Source organism: Solenopsis invicta, chromosome 4 (assembly GCF_016802725.1).
Source record: "Solenopsis invicta isolate M01_SB chromosome 4, UNIL_Sinv_3.0, whole genome shotgun sequence".
NCBI classification, from domain to species: Eukaryota; Metazoa; Arthropoda; class Insecta; order Hymenoptera; family Formicidae; genus Solenopsis; species Solenopsis invicta.
Genome location: NC_052667.1, coordinates 22221333 through 22240495, shown reverse-complemented (window position 1 = coordinate 22240495; position 19163 = coordinate 22221333). Strand labels below are relative to the sequence as shown.

At 34.3% G+C, this 19163-nt stretch overlaps 3 protein-coding genes across 5 annotated transcripts; all 3 read left to right on the top strand.

Annotated features, from left to right (window-relative positions):
• The first annotated feature begins 1769 nt into the window (after nucleotides 1–1769).
• LOC120357647 lies at nucleotides 1770–4811 on the top strand. The gene is made up of 2 exons (XM_039448675.1): nucleotides 1770–1969; nucleotides 2646–4811. The coding sequence occupies exons 1-2, from the start codon at nucleotides 1813–1815 to the stop codon at nucleotides 3923–3925; spliced, it is 1437 nt and encodes a 478-aa protein (XP_039304609.1). The 5' UTR covers nucleotides 1770–1812; the 3' UTR covers nucleotides 3926–4811.
• Nucleotides 4812–6907: 2096 nt separating this feature from the next.
• LOC120357650 (ribonucleoside-diphosphate reductase large subunit-like) lies at nucleotides 6908–9050 on the top strand. Of its 3 annotated transcripts, none has more exons than XR_005574666.1 (7): nucleotides 6908–7058; nucleotides 7173–7383; nucleotides 7476–7762; nucleotides 7842–8008; nucleotides 8099–8491; nucleotides 8578–8747; nucleotides 8957–9050. XR_005574666.1 is itself a non-coding variant. In XM_039448680.1 (4 exons), exons 2-4 carry the CDS (start codon nucleotides 7700–7702, stop codon nucleotides 8133–8135), a joined length of 267 nt encoding a protein of 88 aa, XP_039304614.1. In that variant the 5' UTR covers nucleotides 6908–7383; nucleotides 7476–7699; the 3' UTR covers nucleotides 8136–8199. The 3 variants fall into 3 exon arrangements, 1 of the variants encoding a protein (XP_039304614.1); XR_005574665.1 differs by having other exon boundaries at nucleotides 6908–7090; XM_039448680.1 differs by lacking the exons at nucleotides 8578–8747; nucleotides 8957–9050 and having other exon boundaries at nucleotides 6908–7383; nucleotides 8099–8199.
• Nucleotides 9051–10336: 1286 nt separating this feature from the next.
• Nucleotides 10337–19117, top strand: LOC105201430 (1-phosphatidylinositol 3-phosphate 5-kinase). Its single transcript, XM_011169433.3, has 14 exons — nucleotides 10337–10735; nucleotides 11111–11316; nucleotides 11413–11602; nucleotides 11674–11911; nucleotides 11985–12191; nucleotides 12279–12493; nucleotides 12564–12906; nucleotides 12982–13342; nucleotides 13437–13707; nucleotides 13805–16505; nucleotides 16912–17468; nucleotides 17639–17971; nucleotides 18040–18201; nucleotides 18282–19117. Exons 1-14 carry the CDS (start codon nucleotides 10621–10623, stop codon nucleotides 18485–18487), a joined length of 6105 nt encoding a protein of 2034 aa, XP_011167735.2. The 5' UTR covers nucleotides 10337–10620; the 3' UTR covers nucleotides 18488–19117.
• The last annotated feature ends 46 nt before the right edge of the window (nucleotides 19118–19163 follow it).

Sequence of the window (19163 nt, the reverse complement as noted above, 5' to 3'; positions counted from 1 at the left end):
AATATTTACTGTTTGGTACATTATTTTGTGAAATAGTTTATTCATTAATATTGATTAGACTATTATACACCACAGTAAAAGGTTTTTCAAGTTAATTAAAATATTAAATTTCCAACAAATTTTTCTTTAGATTTCACTTTTTTTCAACTCTATTAAAAAATATGATTATATATATTCTATCATTAATTAGGTATTTTACAATGTTCATTAATTATATGTATGTATATAATGTTGCGGCTCGGTCACCGACCGTCACAACATACGACGAAACAAGCGAGCGCGTGCACAGCCGCTATGCGGTCCCGCCGTGTGTATAAGACTCCACGCAAACAAGTGAGTGCTGGCACCACCGCTAGGTGGCCGCGCCGCTGGAGACCTTCTCGTGAGTCAAGTGCAGCCACAGGTGTTATATCTAGACGCCACTACGGCCGACCGGGCCGACTCACCATGACTCACTAGCTCACACTTCAGTGAGATTTTAAAGAAAATCGTTGCTTGTTGTAATTTGGAAACGAATACTTGTTCTAATTTTTTTTCCAATGTAACGTCCCTTGAAAAAAAAGTTGATAAACTTGTTTCAATAAACTGATTACTGATCAGTAACTGATTATATTTTGTCAGTTACTGATCAGTAATCAGTTTATTGAAACAAGTTTATCAATTTTTTTTTAAGGGGTACGCGTGGAACGCTGTTCCATATAAAATTTTATATTTTTACATGTAAATAATATTTTGTATTGTTATTTAATCTTGAACATAAATTAAAATTATAATTCAAATTGAATCTTTTTCAACAAAAATGAAAAAGGATACAAGAGATCATTTTTTGTAAATTAAACATTTATTACGTTTACATTATTGTATTCTGTTTTAATATAATTCTTTTTTTTATGTTTAATATGTATTACATGTAACAATATGAAAATAATATTAAGAATAACAATAAAAATAAAATAAATTGAAATAATTTATTTATTTAATTTCTTGCAATATTATTTAAATATCATATAAACATCACAGAAATATTGTGAAATATCACAGTAATATTACTATAAAATATCACAGTAATATTACTGTGATGCGTTTTCGCGGACATTTTAATATTACTGTGATATCACAGTAATATTTCGTGATATTTCTGCAATATTTCATTTGTAATATTGCAATGTAAAAATGATATTGCTATGATATCACTGCAATATTACGTGCTATGTGGGATAAGTACTATAGTACATATAGGTATAATTGTAATATAATAATTATAATATAATAATTATTTATGACATGTAAAATGGATAATCGCACTAGCGTTTATCCATTATTCTCGTTTTCATAACAAGATCATAACATAATCTCAAAAATGTAGATTTTAGTTGAAATAAATAAAATAGTATATTAAAATAATGAAAACTTCGTAGTTTCAAATTTAAATAATTATAATGCCAAGCAAAAATTTATCCCTTTGAGAGTATATTTCTTTCTTTCTAATAATAAGACAAATATGTTGTTGATATTTTGTTTATCACATTGTTTTTAAAACATATAAATGTAAATGATGAATTTTTTATCCGATTATTTAAATTTGCGGACAGCGCGGCGTAAGTATTTAAATTTGCAACCACAAAGTTTCAATTTTTTTGATATTAAATTTGCTATTTTATTTATTTTAAGTAAAACTTACATTTTGGAAATTACATTATGATTTTGTTTTTACAATGAAATCTCACTCTCTTAACATTTTAATTTAATATTAGATAAAAATGTAACAGAATAACGTTTTGTCAATTGAGTATATATTGCCGGATAACTTGTATGATGTCGAAACGTTTTAAAAAACACATTTCGGAATTGAGTAATCGTCAGTTCCGCCGTCGCATAACAAGTGAAACGGAAAAAGTGATGAGATGTATTTTCGAGAACATAAAAGATAATGATGATTATGATGATAGAGATGAAGAAACAAGAAAAGGTATAATTTTTGCAATATTATTTTATTGTAAAATTATTTGTATTATGTATGAAACAATTTATTTCATCCTATGGAAGTGTTATTTTAAAAAGAAAATTATATTAAAATTATTTGTATTAACAAGCAATTAAAACATTTTTATTTTGTAATAAAAGTAACACAATTATTAATAACGTTTTTCTGCAATTATTTAACACAGAATAAAAATTTATACAATTTAATGGTATTTTTATACATTTATAATTATTGTATCAGAAAATACTGATTTTAAATGTTATAAATATGCAGATAATATATAAAATATTTTAATTTCTTATTACATAAATATTATAGGCATCTTAAATATTCCGGGAAGTTCATGAAGTTTACTTCAATATTAAAAATATTTCAGTGAAAATATTTATATATCATGTAACATGTATTATTTTAGCACAATATATTTCAAATAAGAAGTATAATGTAGAAAAGCAATATTAATTTAAGTGTTTTATTTTAAAATATTTATAAAAAATATTTTTATGATATTAAATATGTTTTGAAATATTCTCACAATATCTTGTATAATATTATATTTTTGTAATATTGCTTAAATGTTGTATTACATTTTGCAATATTATGCGCTATTATGGATGCTAAAGAATTTATTAATTGTAATCCATTATTATATTTTTTTCAGAATTGCTCGATTTGTACGAAGAACAATGTACTGTTACGACTGAATCATTACATAGACCAGGCTCTTCTAAACAAGATCCATTTGATAGATTTTTACAGCATCAGAATCAATGTGAAAATAAATTCGAAGAAATAGTAGATATATTTGATGAAGAAAATTGTCATATTGATATAAATTGTCTAGATTCGGATGATAATCCAATTGATTCAGATATTGAATGCTTTAATAATACAGATGATACAACAGTAGTGACACCATATCTTCCTGAATACGAAAATGTGATGAGTGAAACGGAGTGTTCTACAAAAGAGCATAAAAATAAAGAGATCGAGAATACAAAAGAATTTTTAAGAAATTGGAAACTGAGGAATAATATTTGTCATACAGCTGTGACTGAGTTGTTACATCATTTCAAATTGCACTCTTGTTTTCAAACTTTACCAATACAATCAAAGACATTGATGAATACTCCTCGCAATAAAGTAAATATCATATCCATGGTACCAGGTAGATATATACACATAGGTTTACAAAAAGGAATTACAGAAACAATTTTAAATACAAACAAAGAATTATTTCTCAGTGGAATAGAAATATCAATTTTCATAGATGGTATTCCGTTATTCAAATCAAGTGCATCATTGTGGCCTATTGTTGGTTCTGTAAAAAATACTAGTGATATTTTTCTTATTGGAGCTTATTACGGTCCTGAAAAGCCATATGATAGTAATCTTTATTTAAGTGCTACTGTAAATGATATTAAAGATGTATGTCAAAATGGTATAACAATTGAAGGATTACATTATAACTGTCGAATTGTTTCTGTTATAGCTGATGCACCAGCAAAATCATATATTTTAAATGTCAAAGGTCACTGCGGATATTATAGTTGTACTAAATGCCATGTAAAAGGCAAATATGCTCATAGGCGCGTTTATATGTTAAATAATCATGAACAATTGCGAAATGATTTTGAATTTAAAAATAAAACTGATCCTAATTATCATTTAGGGCATAGTATTTTGACAGACATTCCGGATTTTGATATTGTTAATCAAATTCCTTTGGAATACATGCACTTAATATGCCTCGGTGTTATGCGTAAACTCTTATATTTATGGTTAAGTAAATCAAAACAACCATATTCTTTAAATGCTCAAAGTATACAACGTTTATCCGTTTTGTTTGAAAACATTGCATCGTTTGTTCCTAACGAATTTTCACGTAAACCTCGATCGTTACAATTAGTTAAATATTTTAAAGCAACCGAATACAGATGATTGCTTTTATATACCGGTCCTGTTGTTTTAAAAAACATTTTAGATAAAAATTTGTTTAACCATTTCTTGGTTTTACACGTATCTGTACGAATTCTGTGTAGTGATGATTATAGTCAGTACATCGAATATGCAGGTCAACTGTTAGAAAAATTTGTGGATGCAATGCCACATTTGTATCATGAATCTTTTGTATCGCATAATGTACATGGATTGATACACGTTATACAAGATGTAAAAACATTTGGACCATTAGACAATTACAGTGCATTTAAATATGAAAATTTTTTACAGCATCTAAAACGAGTAGTCAAAAAGTATGCGCAACCTTTAGAACAATTGTATAATCGGTATCATGAAATTAAATCTAACGTGAAAAGGACTGATTATCGTACAACTAAACTTGTAGTCAGCGAATCGCAAAATACTTATTGTATTTTGCCCAATGGAAAAAGAGCACCTTTGTATACAGAAGCTATTTCAATTAATTATCGTTTTCGAGTAAATACTATCAATGATAATTGTTGTATATTGACAAATGGAGACATTGTACAAATAACAAAATTTTCTTACGACTTTGAGAAGGAAGAATTAATCATTTGTGGGAAAAGATACGAGCGAAAAGATAATTTATTTACAATCCCATGTGAATCTTCTTTACTCCAAATTTATGTGGTTTCTCAGCTTTCGCAAGAAAAAATGTGGCCATTGAACAAAATTAAAAATAAAATGTTCGTATTACCGTATAAAAACAAATTCGTTGTATTACCATTGCTGCATAACGAACATAATACAGAGAAATTTATTTTGTAATATGTATGTTGTAATAGGTATATAATATGTATAAAATTTGTACATTTGTATTAAAATAAAAATATTGGAATATATATTTTATGGCATATTATTATTTATTGTAATAAAAAATTTTGATTAAACAATTTATTAAATAAAAATATTTTAAATATAGATTAATTTTCATTAAAAAAATAAAATCTGATATCCCAGGAATGTTATATGAACGTCAATTTTGGACCAGAATAATATTCTAAGAACATTTTTTTAATATTTCGCGGATATTAAAATAATATTCCACGGATATTAAAATAATATTTCACAGATGTTAAAGTAATATTCTACGGATATTAAAATAATATTTCGCGGATATTAAAATAATATTCCATGGACATTAAAATAATATTTGTAAAATATTATATGAAGTGGACATATAACATCCACAGAATAGTCCCAAGATATTAAAAAATATTATATCATATTCTCGGAATATTACAATAATATTATTTTAATTTTTAATAATATTCATATAATATTCCAGGAATATTATGCGCTTATAGGGTTGTGTTCGATATCTGTTGCGATTTTGCCGTCTATTACTGATTAATCAAATCGTGTTCTATATCTGTCGCGTTTTAGCTGTCATGTCGTGACGGCACACTGTGCTCGATTTCTGCAACAGTTTTGCAATCAACAACTGATAAAGCAGATCGCGTTTCATATCTGCCGCGTTTTCGCTGTCACGCCATGACGGCACGTCGTGCTCGATTTTTGCTGTATTTTTGCTCTCAGTACTTAGTGAGACATATCGTGCTGCATCTTTGCCGCGGTTCTGCTGTCATAATATGACAGTTCTTATGATAGATTTTCAACTACATTTTGCCTACTGAATGTGACGTTATTTAGTATGTATAAATTGTGCTTATTTTTGTTGTTTTATTATGCCAACATACAATGCTCGATTTCTGTTTACTTTATGTCAGTAAGTTTTGCTACATTTTTGCTGCATTTTTTTAAACATATTATGACGTAGTCTCTGCTGGGATTTTGCTATTTTTCTGCTAACGTTAACTGAAACAACAAATCATGCGTGGCTGCTGCTTCATTTTTGCCAGCATAATGTGTATCATAAATTTTTATTTTGTGCTCCCGTCATGTTTGGCTATCTGGGTCATATATATATTCCATATTAATCTTTATTACATTATTATTTATTATACAATATTAAACACGCGCGTATTATCATTTTTAATTCAATCATATATGCGCGCATATTCCATTATAACAAAATAAAAAAATTTATAAAAGAGGCGCTTTCTGGCCTCTTTACGTCCCTCCCAGATAGACAAGCATGCTGGACATAAGAATGCAAACATTTCATGTATCCTTTATGATGCCATTATGACAGCATAAAATTACAAACAATTAAATGTTGCGATTATGCTGTCATATTGCTGTTATATAATTTATATGTTTCACAATATAGCAATATGTTGCCATTTTACTACAAACGCATAACTGCAATTATATATGAAATATTTCTAGTAGAAAATTATGTTTTATTTGTATTATTTGTGAGAACAATAATTGAGCAATCTATTCGATGTATGTTAATTTAGCATTATGTAGTTGTAATGTATATATGAGATAGTTGCATTTTTATGCTGTATTAAATATGCATATTATCAGTCAAAGTACACAACATTTTGTTGAAATAAAATATTGCATATTACAATTCAATTATAACTATAGGTATCTAAACCATATTTTTAAATACATAAAATCTTGGTATTATGCCATCATTTTACTGTTTCTCATTACTTTTAGAGAAATAGCAATTATAATATAAACAATCGGTTATTGATTTGATACTAAATTTTTTTCTTTATATCTCCTCTTCTAAATAAAAAAAGTTTTGGTTAAAATCCGTGAAGTGCGTTTTTGGTTGCATTATTATCACGCCGTGTATTAAAAGCCCACAGAACATATATAATAATTGTTAAAATTGTCGACCGCTTTCCGCGATGTCGATTGGCTGCGATTGAGATCGCGCGCGCGCGACAGCCGACAGCTCGCGTTTTGACGAGCGGTGAACGGTGAGGTTAAGTGCGTGGTGGCCGTTGGTGAGGTTGTGTGTGTAGTGTGTTCAACCGCTCGAGGCAAAGAGCCTGGTTGTTCCACCTTTTGGTAAGTATCAAGTAAATTTAACTGTCCGCAGATCGCAAGGGTTTACTTATCAGTTAAATTAACTTGATACTTACCAAAAGGTGGAACAACCGGGCCAAAGTCAAACCTGCAAAACGTAGAACAACTGCGGGCCAAGGTCTGCAAAAGTTGGCAAAAGGTTCGATCACAAACAAATGCCTCTGCCAATCAGTGAGAAATATTATCAAATTATGCAAAGTAATGCAGATAAGTTGAATTCTGCAATAATATATGATAGAGATTTTAATTATAGTTATGTTAATCTTTAAAATGATGGAAAGAATGATCACTTGTTAAAAGTGAATGGAAAAATTGTTGAGAGAGCACATGTTAATGCAAGTTGCTGTAAATATTCACAGCAAAGATTAAGATTATTGAAACATATATTTTATGTCGATGCAATATTTCGTACATGCTATACAGACAATAAATACTGCATATGCCGTTACACATCAAATAGCTAGGTGATTTTATCTTTATTGCTAACAAGCAAATTTATTATATTAAGTGTTAGTAAGTTATAATATGTTACTCAATAAATAATGTTTTTTTACAGTTTATTTTTATTGACAAAAAATGTTCGGTGACAGCATTGATGCAATATTGAATACATAGGAATGATTTGCTATTCTCTATCATCATGATGGCGAAGTAGGTTTCGTGCATTGAATTCGGGCAAAGATATGCCTATAAGAGGCACAGAGAGTGTGTCGGATGGATTGGTATCTATGTTAAAAGTGTATAATACAGCTATTGAGACTGTCTCCAAAATGGGTAAAAATGAAGGACCGATTACTGTATATTTATGCTGATATCTTTGAATTCTTGGATCTCAAAAGAAGTGTTATTATCTTTTATTGTTATTTCTTTTGCACGATTGTTAAATACATAGAAATATATATTTAAAACAATTATTTTGTAGGCGAGGAGCAGTTTTGAGAACATATGTTATAGGTTGTGGACTCCACATTTCAATGAAGTTTTCATCATGAAACGCGTTTGTGATGATGTATCTAATCTAATTTGTCCGCATGAGTGCCCTGTATTAATTGAAACTTGGGGTGATGAATTTGAAGCTTTGTGTACCAGGTAATTGATATGTATTTTGAATATTATTGAAAATTACACTACTGGAGGTAATATAATTTACGAAAAAATATATTTCTTTGTCATATTTAGATATAAAAAAAAGGATAGGTTCTCGAAGACAAGTTAAAGCCAAGGAATTGATGAGGTTTCTCATCATTCAAATACAATTTGAAACAGGAGTACCATATATGCAGTTTTTAAAGTTGTAATCGCAAATTAAATCGTCAGAATCTGGGTACAATTGAATACAACAGTTTCTCTACTGAAGTACTTCCAATAAAGTTGTCATGTGTAACATATGGCTTCAATCGCTGTCAACATGTTTATGAATTCTACTTTCTAAAGTTCTCATAGAGAACTTTGATTTTTATAAACTTAACAAAGTAGCAAAAATCGTCACCTACAATTGGGATAAAATGATTGGTATTAATTTTTATTCTCTGCCAGAGGTGAAATTGTTATATGATACACACAGGTCTATCGGTAAGCTATTTATACATAATTAACGTATTATATATGTATATTGCTGTTTTAAAAATTTATTTTTAAAACTGGTATTATTGTACAAGGATTAGCAGATGCATTGATTTCAATGAGATACTCATTTGAAAGTAACAAAGCTAAGGAACTCAACGTCCACATTTTTGAGACTTTATTATGGCGCTCTAGAAACAAGTTGCGAAATGGTTACTGAAAAGGTCCTGATGAGTCATATGAAGGCAATCCAGTCAGTAAATGTGTATGTATTTAAAGTAAATATTATTCTATTATCTCTTTCAATAGTAAATTCACTAAACTAAAGTATCTATGGCAATAAAGAAGAAGGAATTTATTCATTTTTTAAAACAAAACTTTCCTCAGCCATTCAAGGTTAACTTTATTTCTACTACTTATAAATGACAAATGTATCTAAAATGTCATGTGATAAATAATTTCTTAATTTTTCAGAAGCACTCTCCGAGAATAAACATTTTCAGATACAAAGTGGTACGGAGTCCGTCACGATATGATTGAAGCCATTTGTCGGTAACGCTAAACAACGTAAAAGAAATACAATCAATAAAAAGGAAAATAGAGGGAAACGTTATATCAGAGAAGAAGAAATGCAAAGAATTTTTATGCAGCGTCAACAAAAGCATTTGCGAAAAGAGTAATAATATAGAAAAGTCAAGAGAAATGATATAGAAAAAAGGAGAAAGAGAATTAAATTATCGAAGAAAGTTTAAATTTTGTTACACAAAGTATTATTTTAAAAATTTATTTTATTTGTTTATGTAATTTTTATATTTATATTAATTTTTATATCTTAAGAATTTTATTTCTTTTCAATTTAAGTATAACTTAAGTGTGTTTCAATAATAATTTCAATAATTTTAACAATATCAAAAGATTTTTCATATAGCATTTATAATGGAAACATTTTTTCTTGCCTCGTCTAGTATTTTTTTATTATACACTAAGTATATTACAAATTTGTCTATTATATATTTTATCGAATATTTGTTAGATTTTCATGCAATGAAATATTAAACCTTATTGTAAAATTCAATAAATTATCTTAATAAAAAAACGTGTATAAATTTTATTGTCACTATTTATAATCACACTATTTCTGAATAAATAAGCAGCATATTGCCGCAATTTTTGCAACATTAGATGCACTCTTCCATATGCGGCAAACACATATAAGATTAAGCACACTCCATTTCTAATTAAATAAACAGCATATTGTCGCAATTTTTGCAGCATGAAAAGCCATCTTTTATATGCTGATAACATTTATCTCATTTGGCGACGCATCTTGATGTCTTTATGCAAGCATTTTCAATCGGCAAATTTCGGCAATATGCAGACAATATGCCGAAATTTGTCTATCTGGGCTGCCCAAAAATCGTCCGAAATCCTCTTTCTGCATTTTACGGCTAGGACGTAGCACGGAAAATGAGATCGGCGGGAGGAAAGTGGAGAGGAGGGTATCCATAGAGATAACATCGCCGCTTGCTCCGTGTTTGCCACCGCGATGCTTTCTCTCTCTGACCGGTGATGTAAACAGAGAACAAACAGAGATTGTCCGTCTTTATCTAACCAGAAAAGAACATTTTAGCACGGACATGCATAACGTCAAATAATTTATCGACGGGAAAATGGATGTTAGCAAAGACAACAACCCACATCCACCTTCACGAGGTACTGTTTTTAACGGCAAGTTGCAAATGGATGTGACATGTAGTTCCCATTCCGGCCTAAATGGATGTGCGTCGCTAGTGTACGGGAGTTTTCAAGCGTTACTGGAAAAAGGCCGCCGTGGCTGCTTTCAGGTTCCTCTCTGGCCAGAGCCATTAGTCCGACAGCTGACAGCGCGGAGGTGACCGCTTCTCCCCGCCGGGAACGTCGGTGCCAGCGGTCGCCACGGTCGCAATCATCTGATCGCCTGTCAAAATCCCCCCCTCGTCTGTCGTCCTCGTGCGTCCTCGCATCTGCTCGGCAGGATCGAGCTGTATGAATCCTGGAGATCAACGGATGCGGAAATGATTGGAAGAGAGGCGCGTTCCTGAGTGTCTAGTGATCTCGTCTGGCCTCAAAATGCATGTAAGAAGATAGTATCGGCGAGAATGAACACGAACATGAATTCACCATCGAAGCTCACGGAGTTCGCTCCGTTGAGCCCCGAGGAGAGCCAGCCCGTCGTAGCGTCGCTCTTCTCCAAGTTCTTCAGCTTCACCAAGAGTTAGTATTCGGAGCATATAGCTAGACGTTCCTAGGTAGAACACAAAAGTCATAATAGTATCTTAAGTCATTCATTTGTTACTCGATGACATCACAATGATATCATAAGTAACATTTACTGCCTTATAAATGATAAATAAAGTCATGACGTCGTTATGATGTTCTTATGGCTTTACCTGGGTTATTATTCTATCCATATGTAATTTATCAGTGTGTTATTATTATATCAGTTGGATATCAAAGTATTTTATTATAATAAAATACTGTAAGACAATGTTTTCATTAAGCTTAATAAGCTAATGTTATTATAATGATAAAATAAATGTCTCTGTTATAATAATAAAGTAATTTCTGATCATTGTGTTATTCATATAGGTAGTGCTAATGATTCCACAGTATCTCCCAACAATGATGAGCGCAGTTCTTCCGATTCAGAATCCTGGAAGCAGTCAGAGAGTACGGAACAAACCCCAGATGATGATAGCGCTAGTATAATAAATTTTCCATTGGACACTAGTGAGGGTCGTAGCCTACCAAATGTTCTGAAACGCATCAGTAATATTGTAGCATTAAAAAGTAATGTAAGTTTTTCAAAAATGCTTCTACATTGAATGAGTACATTTTACTTTGCTGCTTTATATAAGATTTTAATAAAAATTATTCCTATTTACACACAGAATCTACGTTCGTACAAGGACTCTCAGTTAAGAAGCTACTGGATGCCAGATAGTGTGAGCAAACAGTGTTACGAGTGCGGCGAAAGATTTACGACGTTCCGGCGAAGACACCACTGTCGCGTATGCGGACAAATTTTCTGTTCCAAATGCTGTTCTGATCAGATACCAGGAAAAATTATGGGATGCACTGGTACTACAAATACGCACGCACACATGTGTGTTTTTATTCTTTACGTTACTTTCTTTTCATATATTTTTCAGGAGATCTCAGAGTTTGTACGTACTGCTGTAAAGTAGTTCTTTCATACTTGCAATCGTCGGACATGAGGAGCGATTTATCAGCGGATTTGAAAGCTGTGCAGGAAGATCTTCAAGTGAAGTACGGAAATGATTCACCACTATTGGCGCGAAAACACGCTAATGAAGCTATGGGCGACGAAACGTCAACTTGTCGAAAGCCAAGCGTAGGATATATGGAGGAGAATTATGCAACTGGACGGTACATTAATTAATCAATGTACATTTATGAATTACATACTTATTTCTTACAAATTTGCATTTATCTTTTACAGGCCAAGCGGTAGCTATTTAACATCGCAGGAACGTTCTCTTGCGTTACAAAATTCAGCTTCTTTAAGGATGATATGGGAAGAATTGTTTCGCTCTAGTCAAGCTATACAGTTGCAAACGCACAGAATTCGATTGAAGAGTTATCACAATTGTTTTCTAGCGAATGAATTAGTGAATTGGATGATAGTTCAAAATAAAGCGGCCACTCGGTACATGCTTTATTTACAACAGCATTAGATTATTATTTCTAATCACGCTAATTCAAATTTGTTCGATTGTGATTTGCGTTCTTTTAGTGTGCAGGCGACTGCGATAGGCCAGGCATTGCTAGAAGCGAGTTTCATCGAATCGGTTATTCCTGATTATGTATTCAGCGATTCGGCGATCGTGTTTAGACCAGTACCATTGTCCTCTTTGCAGAACATAGATTTATTAACGGAAAAACGAACGACGTGTGATGCGCAAGAGCCAGCCTGGGTAAAAACCATTCCTCAACATGACTCGGCTACGGGTAATACAACTAATTAAAAATTTCAACAATGAAACGAGCAATTGCTTGACAATGTTTAATTGATTTACAGATTCTGAAAGCGAGACTAGACCGATGAGCTCACATTCGCAAACTTTTGGTCGCTTACCGTCATCCAGTTCGAGCTTTTATTTAGATTTAAATCTAGAAGCATCCACTGTCACATTAAAGAGACCGACCTCGGAAGATTTAACCGCGATTTCCGTCGACAGTAGCGATGGAATAATTGAGCAAAAGGAAATTAATCTTAAATCTCATGATTGTAATCTCAAAATATGCGATGATCTTTTAAGCGATACACTCCAAGTACACGAATTCAAGGAAAAAAATGGTTGGCACAGAGCGACTAATCTGAGAACAGCCTTTGGCGAATTAAGCGCATACGAGTGTTTAACGTACGTTTTTCTCGTAATATTTAATAATTAATAATAATAGCAGAATAAAAAAGGAAACGACATTTTTTTACACAGATCTGCGTATAAAGCACATGAAGATTCTTTCATTAAACAACTTCTTAGCAAGGAAGGCTTATCGCAAACGTGGTCGAATACGATTCTGTCTATCACACATCAAATAATCGATCATGTTAGACCGGATCTAAATCACGACGCGGATAATTTGGACATTCGACAGTATGTACAATTCAAGAAGTGCCCTGGTGATAGCAGGGATGACTGCGAGATCGTGTCTGGCATAATTTGTAGTAAAAATATCGCTCATCGCGGTATGAACGCCATGATCGCTCATCCGAAAATCTTATTATTGCAATGCGGACTGATGTATCAGCGCGTAGAGGGCAAGTTGATAAGCTTAGAGCCTGTGATGATGCAGGTATATTGTAAACTTTTTTTATTCATATCTGCTCGATTATTTCTATCATTTTTAAAGATAATGCTATAATATCTTAATTTGGACAAATTTCTAGGAAAACGAATATCTGGGACACACAGTGGCGAGAATTACCGCTTTAGGTCCGGATGTAGTATTAATACATCGATCTGTAGCCAGATTAGCTCAGGATAGACTAAGGGAATGTGGCGTGACATTAGTGCTAAATGTGAAACTTAGTGTATTAAAGAGAGTCGCGCGATGCACGGGCGCAAGTATTGTGAACACTATAGATGCGCACATAAGCGCAAGATATATGCTTGGCACATGTAAGAAATTCTATCTAAGAAATTTTCCAGATGAGCGAAGTAAGTTTAATTCATCTATATTCATAAAAACATAATGTGCATATTATATATATTTTACATAACTTTAATATTCTCTTTCCGCCTATTTCTTTTTCAGGAGGTGTCAAGACACTAATGTATTTCGAAGGCTGTGCAAATCCGCATTTAGGCGCGACAATTGTATTACGAGGTGGATCACAGTCCGAATTAAAGAAAGTGAAGAACGTCACATCAATGATGATTTTCGCAGCTTATTCATGGCGTCTTGAAAAGTCATTCCTCATGGATGAGTTCGCTAAACCACCATCACCTAAGGACAATTCGTTTCTAGATGAAACGTCTCAAAAAGATTCTTCAAATGGTGAGAAGACCGAGAACGAAAGCTGCGTTATTGACGAACAGATACACGCGATTGATGGGATAAAAAAACTGTCGAAAATAAATCAAAATCAAGAAAGTATTCCTAACAATGAACAGAAGACACAGAATATTCAAAAAGATAATTCAAGTATACCTATAAAAAATAAAAATGACTCTGAGAATATTTTAAATGCTAATTCTTTGAAAGAAATGTCGTCGATATTGTCAGAAGATTCCGATCCTTACGACACCTTAAAGTTATTTAAGACGAAATTAAAACCATCTCTGCACGACACGAAAGATACTGCGCCAGTATCTTGCGAAAATGATTCAGTTTTACATAACGATGATAAATCTAAAAATTTGCTAACAAATACTTCGGATTTCAATTCCGATATCACTGAAGTATGTAACTCCATGGGACCTTTCGCGAACAAAGAGACGTGCGTTGAGCAAAAGACTGACGAACTCGCCGACAAAGCTAAGTTGAAAGACAGGATATCCTCCGAAGAGAAGCGTATTTACGGGGAGTCCATAAGCGACCGAAGTGATCCATTGCATCAATATTTGAATGAGGATGATGAGGATGTATTCAATCGAACAAGTCCGAGCGGTCAACATCTGAGCGTTGCTGATTTTCCACTGTTCAACAAATTTAAAAAGGCACTTGAGGGCACCGTGCTGAGCGTATCGCCGTATTTAAAATTTTCGATACCCTATCTGGAGACTGAGATTGGGAGAAATTGCGTACTGAGAAGCTTCTTTCCGCGAGAGATCTATTACTCTACGCAATTTTTAGACAATGTCAAGGAGACTAGAACGAATAGCGTTACTGTAAACGAGCAGCTTACCTCCGAGAATCGCGAGTGGATGAACATTAAACTAAAGCCGCAGCATCCATTCGTTCAGGCTCGTTTAACCACGGACGTCGATGATCGCGAGGTGCAGAGTCTTCTGGCGAATTTCCGTGCGTGTGGTAACAGACTTTATCCAACACATAACGTATTGTTGGACAGAACACAGCAGTCACCAACATCGTTTGAAAGCAACGAGCAACAGATGCCTTCCTGGCCGGATTGTTTGGATCCCACCAGTCACCAACGTCTGTCCGTTCTATTTTGTAGTTTCTCACATACCGGTAACGACACTCCAGCATTCTGCGTAAATCCCTGGGTCGTAAATATGACAATGTATGGTCAGAACGACATCGCCCTCGGTCGTTTCCTGGAGCGTTATTGCCTGACGACGGAATACAAGTGCCCGGCGCAAGATTGTCGCGCGCAAATAGCTCAGCATATTAGGCGTTTCGCACACGATGGCGGTTGTGTGCACATCAGCCTCAGCGAGATGAACTGCGAGCCGTTTGTGCAAGAGGACACCGATCAAATCCTGATGTGGAGCAAATGCGTCAAGTGTAACAGCGTGTCGCCGGTAATACCAATGTCGGGTGACACATGGTGTTTATCGTTCGCCAAGTATCTCGAATTACGCTTTTACGGTGGAGTCTATACGAAACGTGGAATGGACACGTGTCAACACTCTCTGCATCACGATCACTATCAGTACTTCACGCGCAAAAATATGCTGGCCGTATTCAAGTTCACCAAGATCTCACAGTGGGAGATCTCTCTACCGCCGCCGTTGATCAACATCATCTATGACGCAAAGCAGCACGCCAATGTGATCGAAGAGATGAAGAGTGTGACGTTGAAGGGCGACGAAGTATTCACGATGATAAGAGAAAAGCTAACGAGTTTGCAGACGGACTTGGAAGGTCTGAATCTCGCCAAGCAACAACTGGCTAAGGATCAGCAGTACTTCAAGAATAAAATCGAAGAAATGCAACTAAAGTTAACATCACCAACACTTGAGAATAAGAAATTAGAAGGTAAGACGTCTGAAAAACAGGTGCAAGGGATGATGTTTAGAATCGAGGATGGCATTGTGATACTTAAAAGACTCATTGCGGAGGCTGTCTTCACATGGAATAACAAATTGTCGGAGTTGTCAGCTAAAAAGAAGGATGAGCGGCCACGTCGATTCACCGAACGATCCATGACAGTCGGCAGTAACAGCATAGTCGAAAACGATGGATACATAACTGAAGACACCGCATCGGAATCGCAGGTCGAGGATCTGAGTCCCATGTCAGCCGATTATAACGCTGTTGACGCGATCGCAGCGGCGCAGAGTGACTTCCAAGTGTCCGAAGTGATCGAGAATTCTGACAATGAGCCAGTGGAGTCTGCCAATAATCCCGACGATGTCGCTACCGTTCCGGATTCGCCGAAGATGCATCAGAGATCGCATTCCGACGTTCTACCTCTGTCCTCCGATGATATTCACGATAAGAAGAAAAAGAAAAAGACGATCCTTTCGCAATTGCTGCCGTCCGTTTCTGTGAACCATACAATATCGAATCCTTTGGGGCCTTTAGAGCATTATCTGCTGCCTCTTGGGTATATTGAATATCTTAAATCTTGCAGTATTCAGTGTGGTAGTGATAAATTCCAATTCGCTGATATTTTAAACTACAACAATGGAACAAAATGAGATTGATTAGATTAAAAGAAACTCAGATAATGACAACTTTTTAGCTCTACATTTAAAAATACTGTTATTTTATTTGGAAGTATAAATAAAAATGTCTGATGAATCGAAGTATTCTCAGAGACTATTTTTTCAGAAATGGAATTTTTCATTCTGTATTAAATGAACAATAACATTCTTTTTAAGACACTTAACAGATATTATTTTTTGCACGTGAATCGATTGCGAGATTATCGCTAAGAAATTTTAATTGTACTGATTTCAAATATATGTTTTATATATGTATATACGTATCTAGTTTCACTTCTTTTACAGATCCGTGGTACCCATAGTAGTTTACGAATCCGAGCTTTCATCCATAATCGCGTACGCCTTGGATTCGCACGACTACAAACACACGTTGCAGGAGCTTTTACGTTCAGCGAAAGGACCGGAGTTGAATCCTAGTCCACTGAGCAAACGCAAGTTTCCCGAAGGTAGAGACAGCTCTCTAGATCTGGCACAGTCGGGCGAGTTTAAGCGACCATCCGTACTGTCCTTCTTCCGAGGCAATAGTCCCAATCCAGCCAGCAGTCCTATTGAATCCGATAAGAATGTGTCAAACGCGGAAACGAGCGGCGGCGGCAGCGGCGTCGTCGGTCCCGATGTCGACGATGATAAGAAAGCGATAAAGCAGCAAAATTATATCGAAGTGCAGTTCAACGATGCTACGACCTATTTCTTCTGCAGGATATACTTTGCCGCGCAGTTTGCCGCGCTGAGAGAGAACGTTCTGCCCTGCGGCGAAGACGGCTTTACGAGGAGCCTAAGTCGAACTGTGCAGTGGGCGGCCAGAGGTGGGAAGAGTGGCAGTGCTTTCTGTAAGAGTAGAGGTATGTAATAGCGAAGGCTTGTACGCTTCAATTATCCTACAGACTACATTTATATATAAATCTGCATTTACAATAATTTATAAGGTAAAAGAAGTGTTTTGTAAAATAATCTTTAATTGCTTTAATAAATACTCGATTATAATGTAATATCGAGACAATTACCTTTGCAGATGATAGATTTATCATAAAGGAGATGTCTCGACTCGAAATGCAGATCTTTCTCGACTTTGCACCCAATTATTTCGCTTATATGGAAAAGTGTCAGCAAACTAAACAACCAACATTACTGGGCAAGATAGTTGGCGTGTACAGAGTGTCATTTAAAAACAACACGACCAATGCGGCACTTCGTACCAGCGTACTAGTAATGGAAAATCTCTTTTATAATCGAATCATCACCGACAAGTTCGATCTGAAGGGATCCGTGCGAAATCGGCTGGTGAATCCGGACGATTCGTGCCACGAGGGTGAATTGGTCTTACTAGACGAGAATCTGTTGAACAGTATGTACTCTCCGATTATCTATGAGCGAGTATCATTCATAAAATTAACTGTAGTAATCGCGTTTCAGTGAGCTGCGACTCTCCTTTATATATCCGATCACATTCCAAGGCAGTATTAAATCGAGCCATCGAACAAGACACCAAGTTTTTAGCCGACAACTCTGTGATGGATTACTCGTTATTAGTAGGCTTGGAGCCGAGTTCCGACGAACTCGTACTCGGTATAATAGGTGAGAATGACTGCGTATATTATCGTCTTTTCGTCGACCGGCATCGATCTGATGTTTATTATCTCTTTCAATCCGTACAGATTATATAAGAACGTTTACGTGGGATAAAAAACTGGAGACGATGGTGAAGAAATCCGGTATATTGGGTGGACAAGGTAAATTACCGACCATAATATCGCCAGAAGAATATCGCGCTAGGTTTATAGCCGCGATGCATCGCTATTTTCTGCCGGTACCGGACAGATGGTCAGGTCTAGGTAGAAGCGTTGAGATACCACCGCAATAAACGTACCTTTGAAAGAGCTAAGATATACGAATGCAATTTTACACGCGGCAATTACATAATTGGTGTAGATTTTTTATACGCGTTGCAAAGATACGAGCGCGTCGTGTATTTATATATTTTATACCGTGATAACATACTTGAGATATGTATCGATGAAAAGTGATATCAATAGTTACCAGTTTTAAGTAACTTATTAATTGTTACGTAATGTGTAAATCAATATTTTAACTTATCGTATAGAAATAACTTTTACGGCTGCTCGTGAGAGATTAGGTGTATATGTATAAATCTTAATTTGCATATATACATATACACACACACACACACACACACACGCGCGCGCGCGCGCGCACACACACACACACACACACACACACACACACACACACACACATATACATACATATACATTAACCGGATGTACATAGTATTTTCTAACATGTTCGTTTTGAAAGCGGCTGCTCGTTCTGAAACTCTACAGTACAAAGGTACCAATGAAATAAGACCGTAAGAAACTAAGAAAGAAGAGAAGGAAAAGCACTATTATCAATATTTTATTTAATTTTTCAAAATTATGTACATGACCATTATCTGTCTTTGTAATAGTCAAATAAACAATAATAATCTTAATTTCAACATAGTAAAACATTCTCGTCGACAATTTTATACCATATCT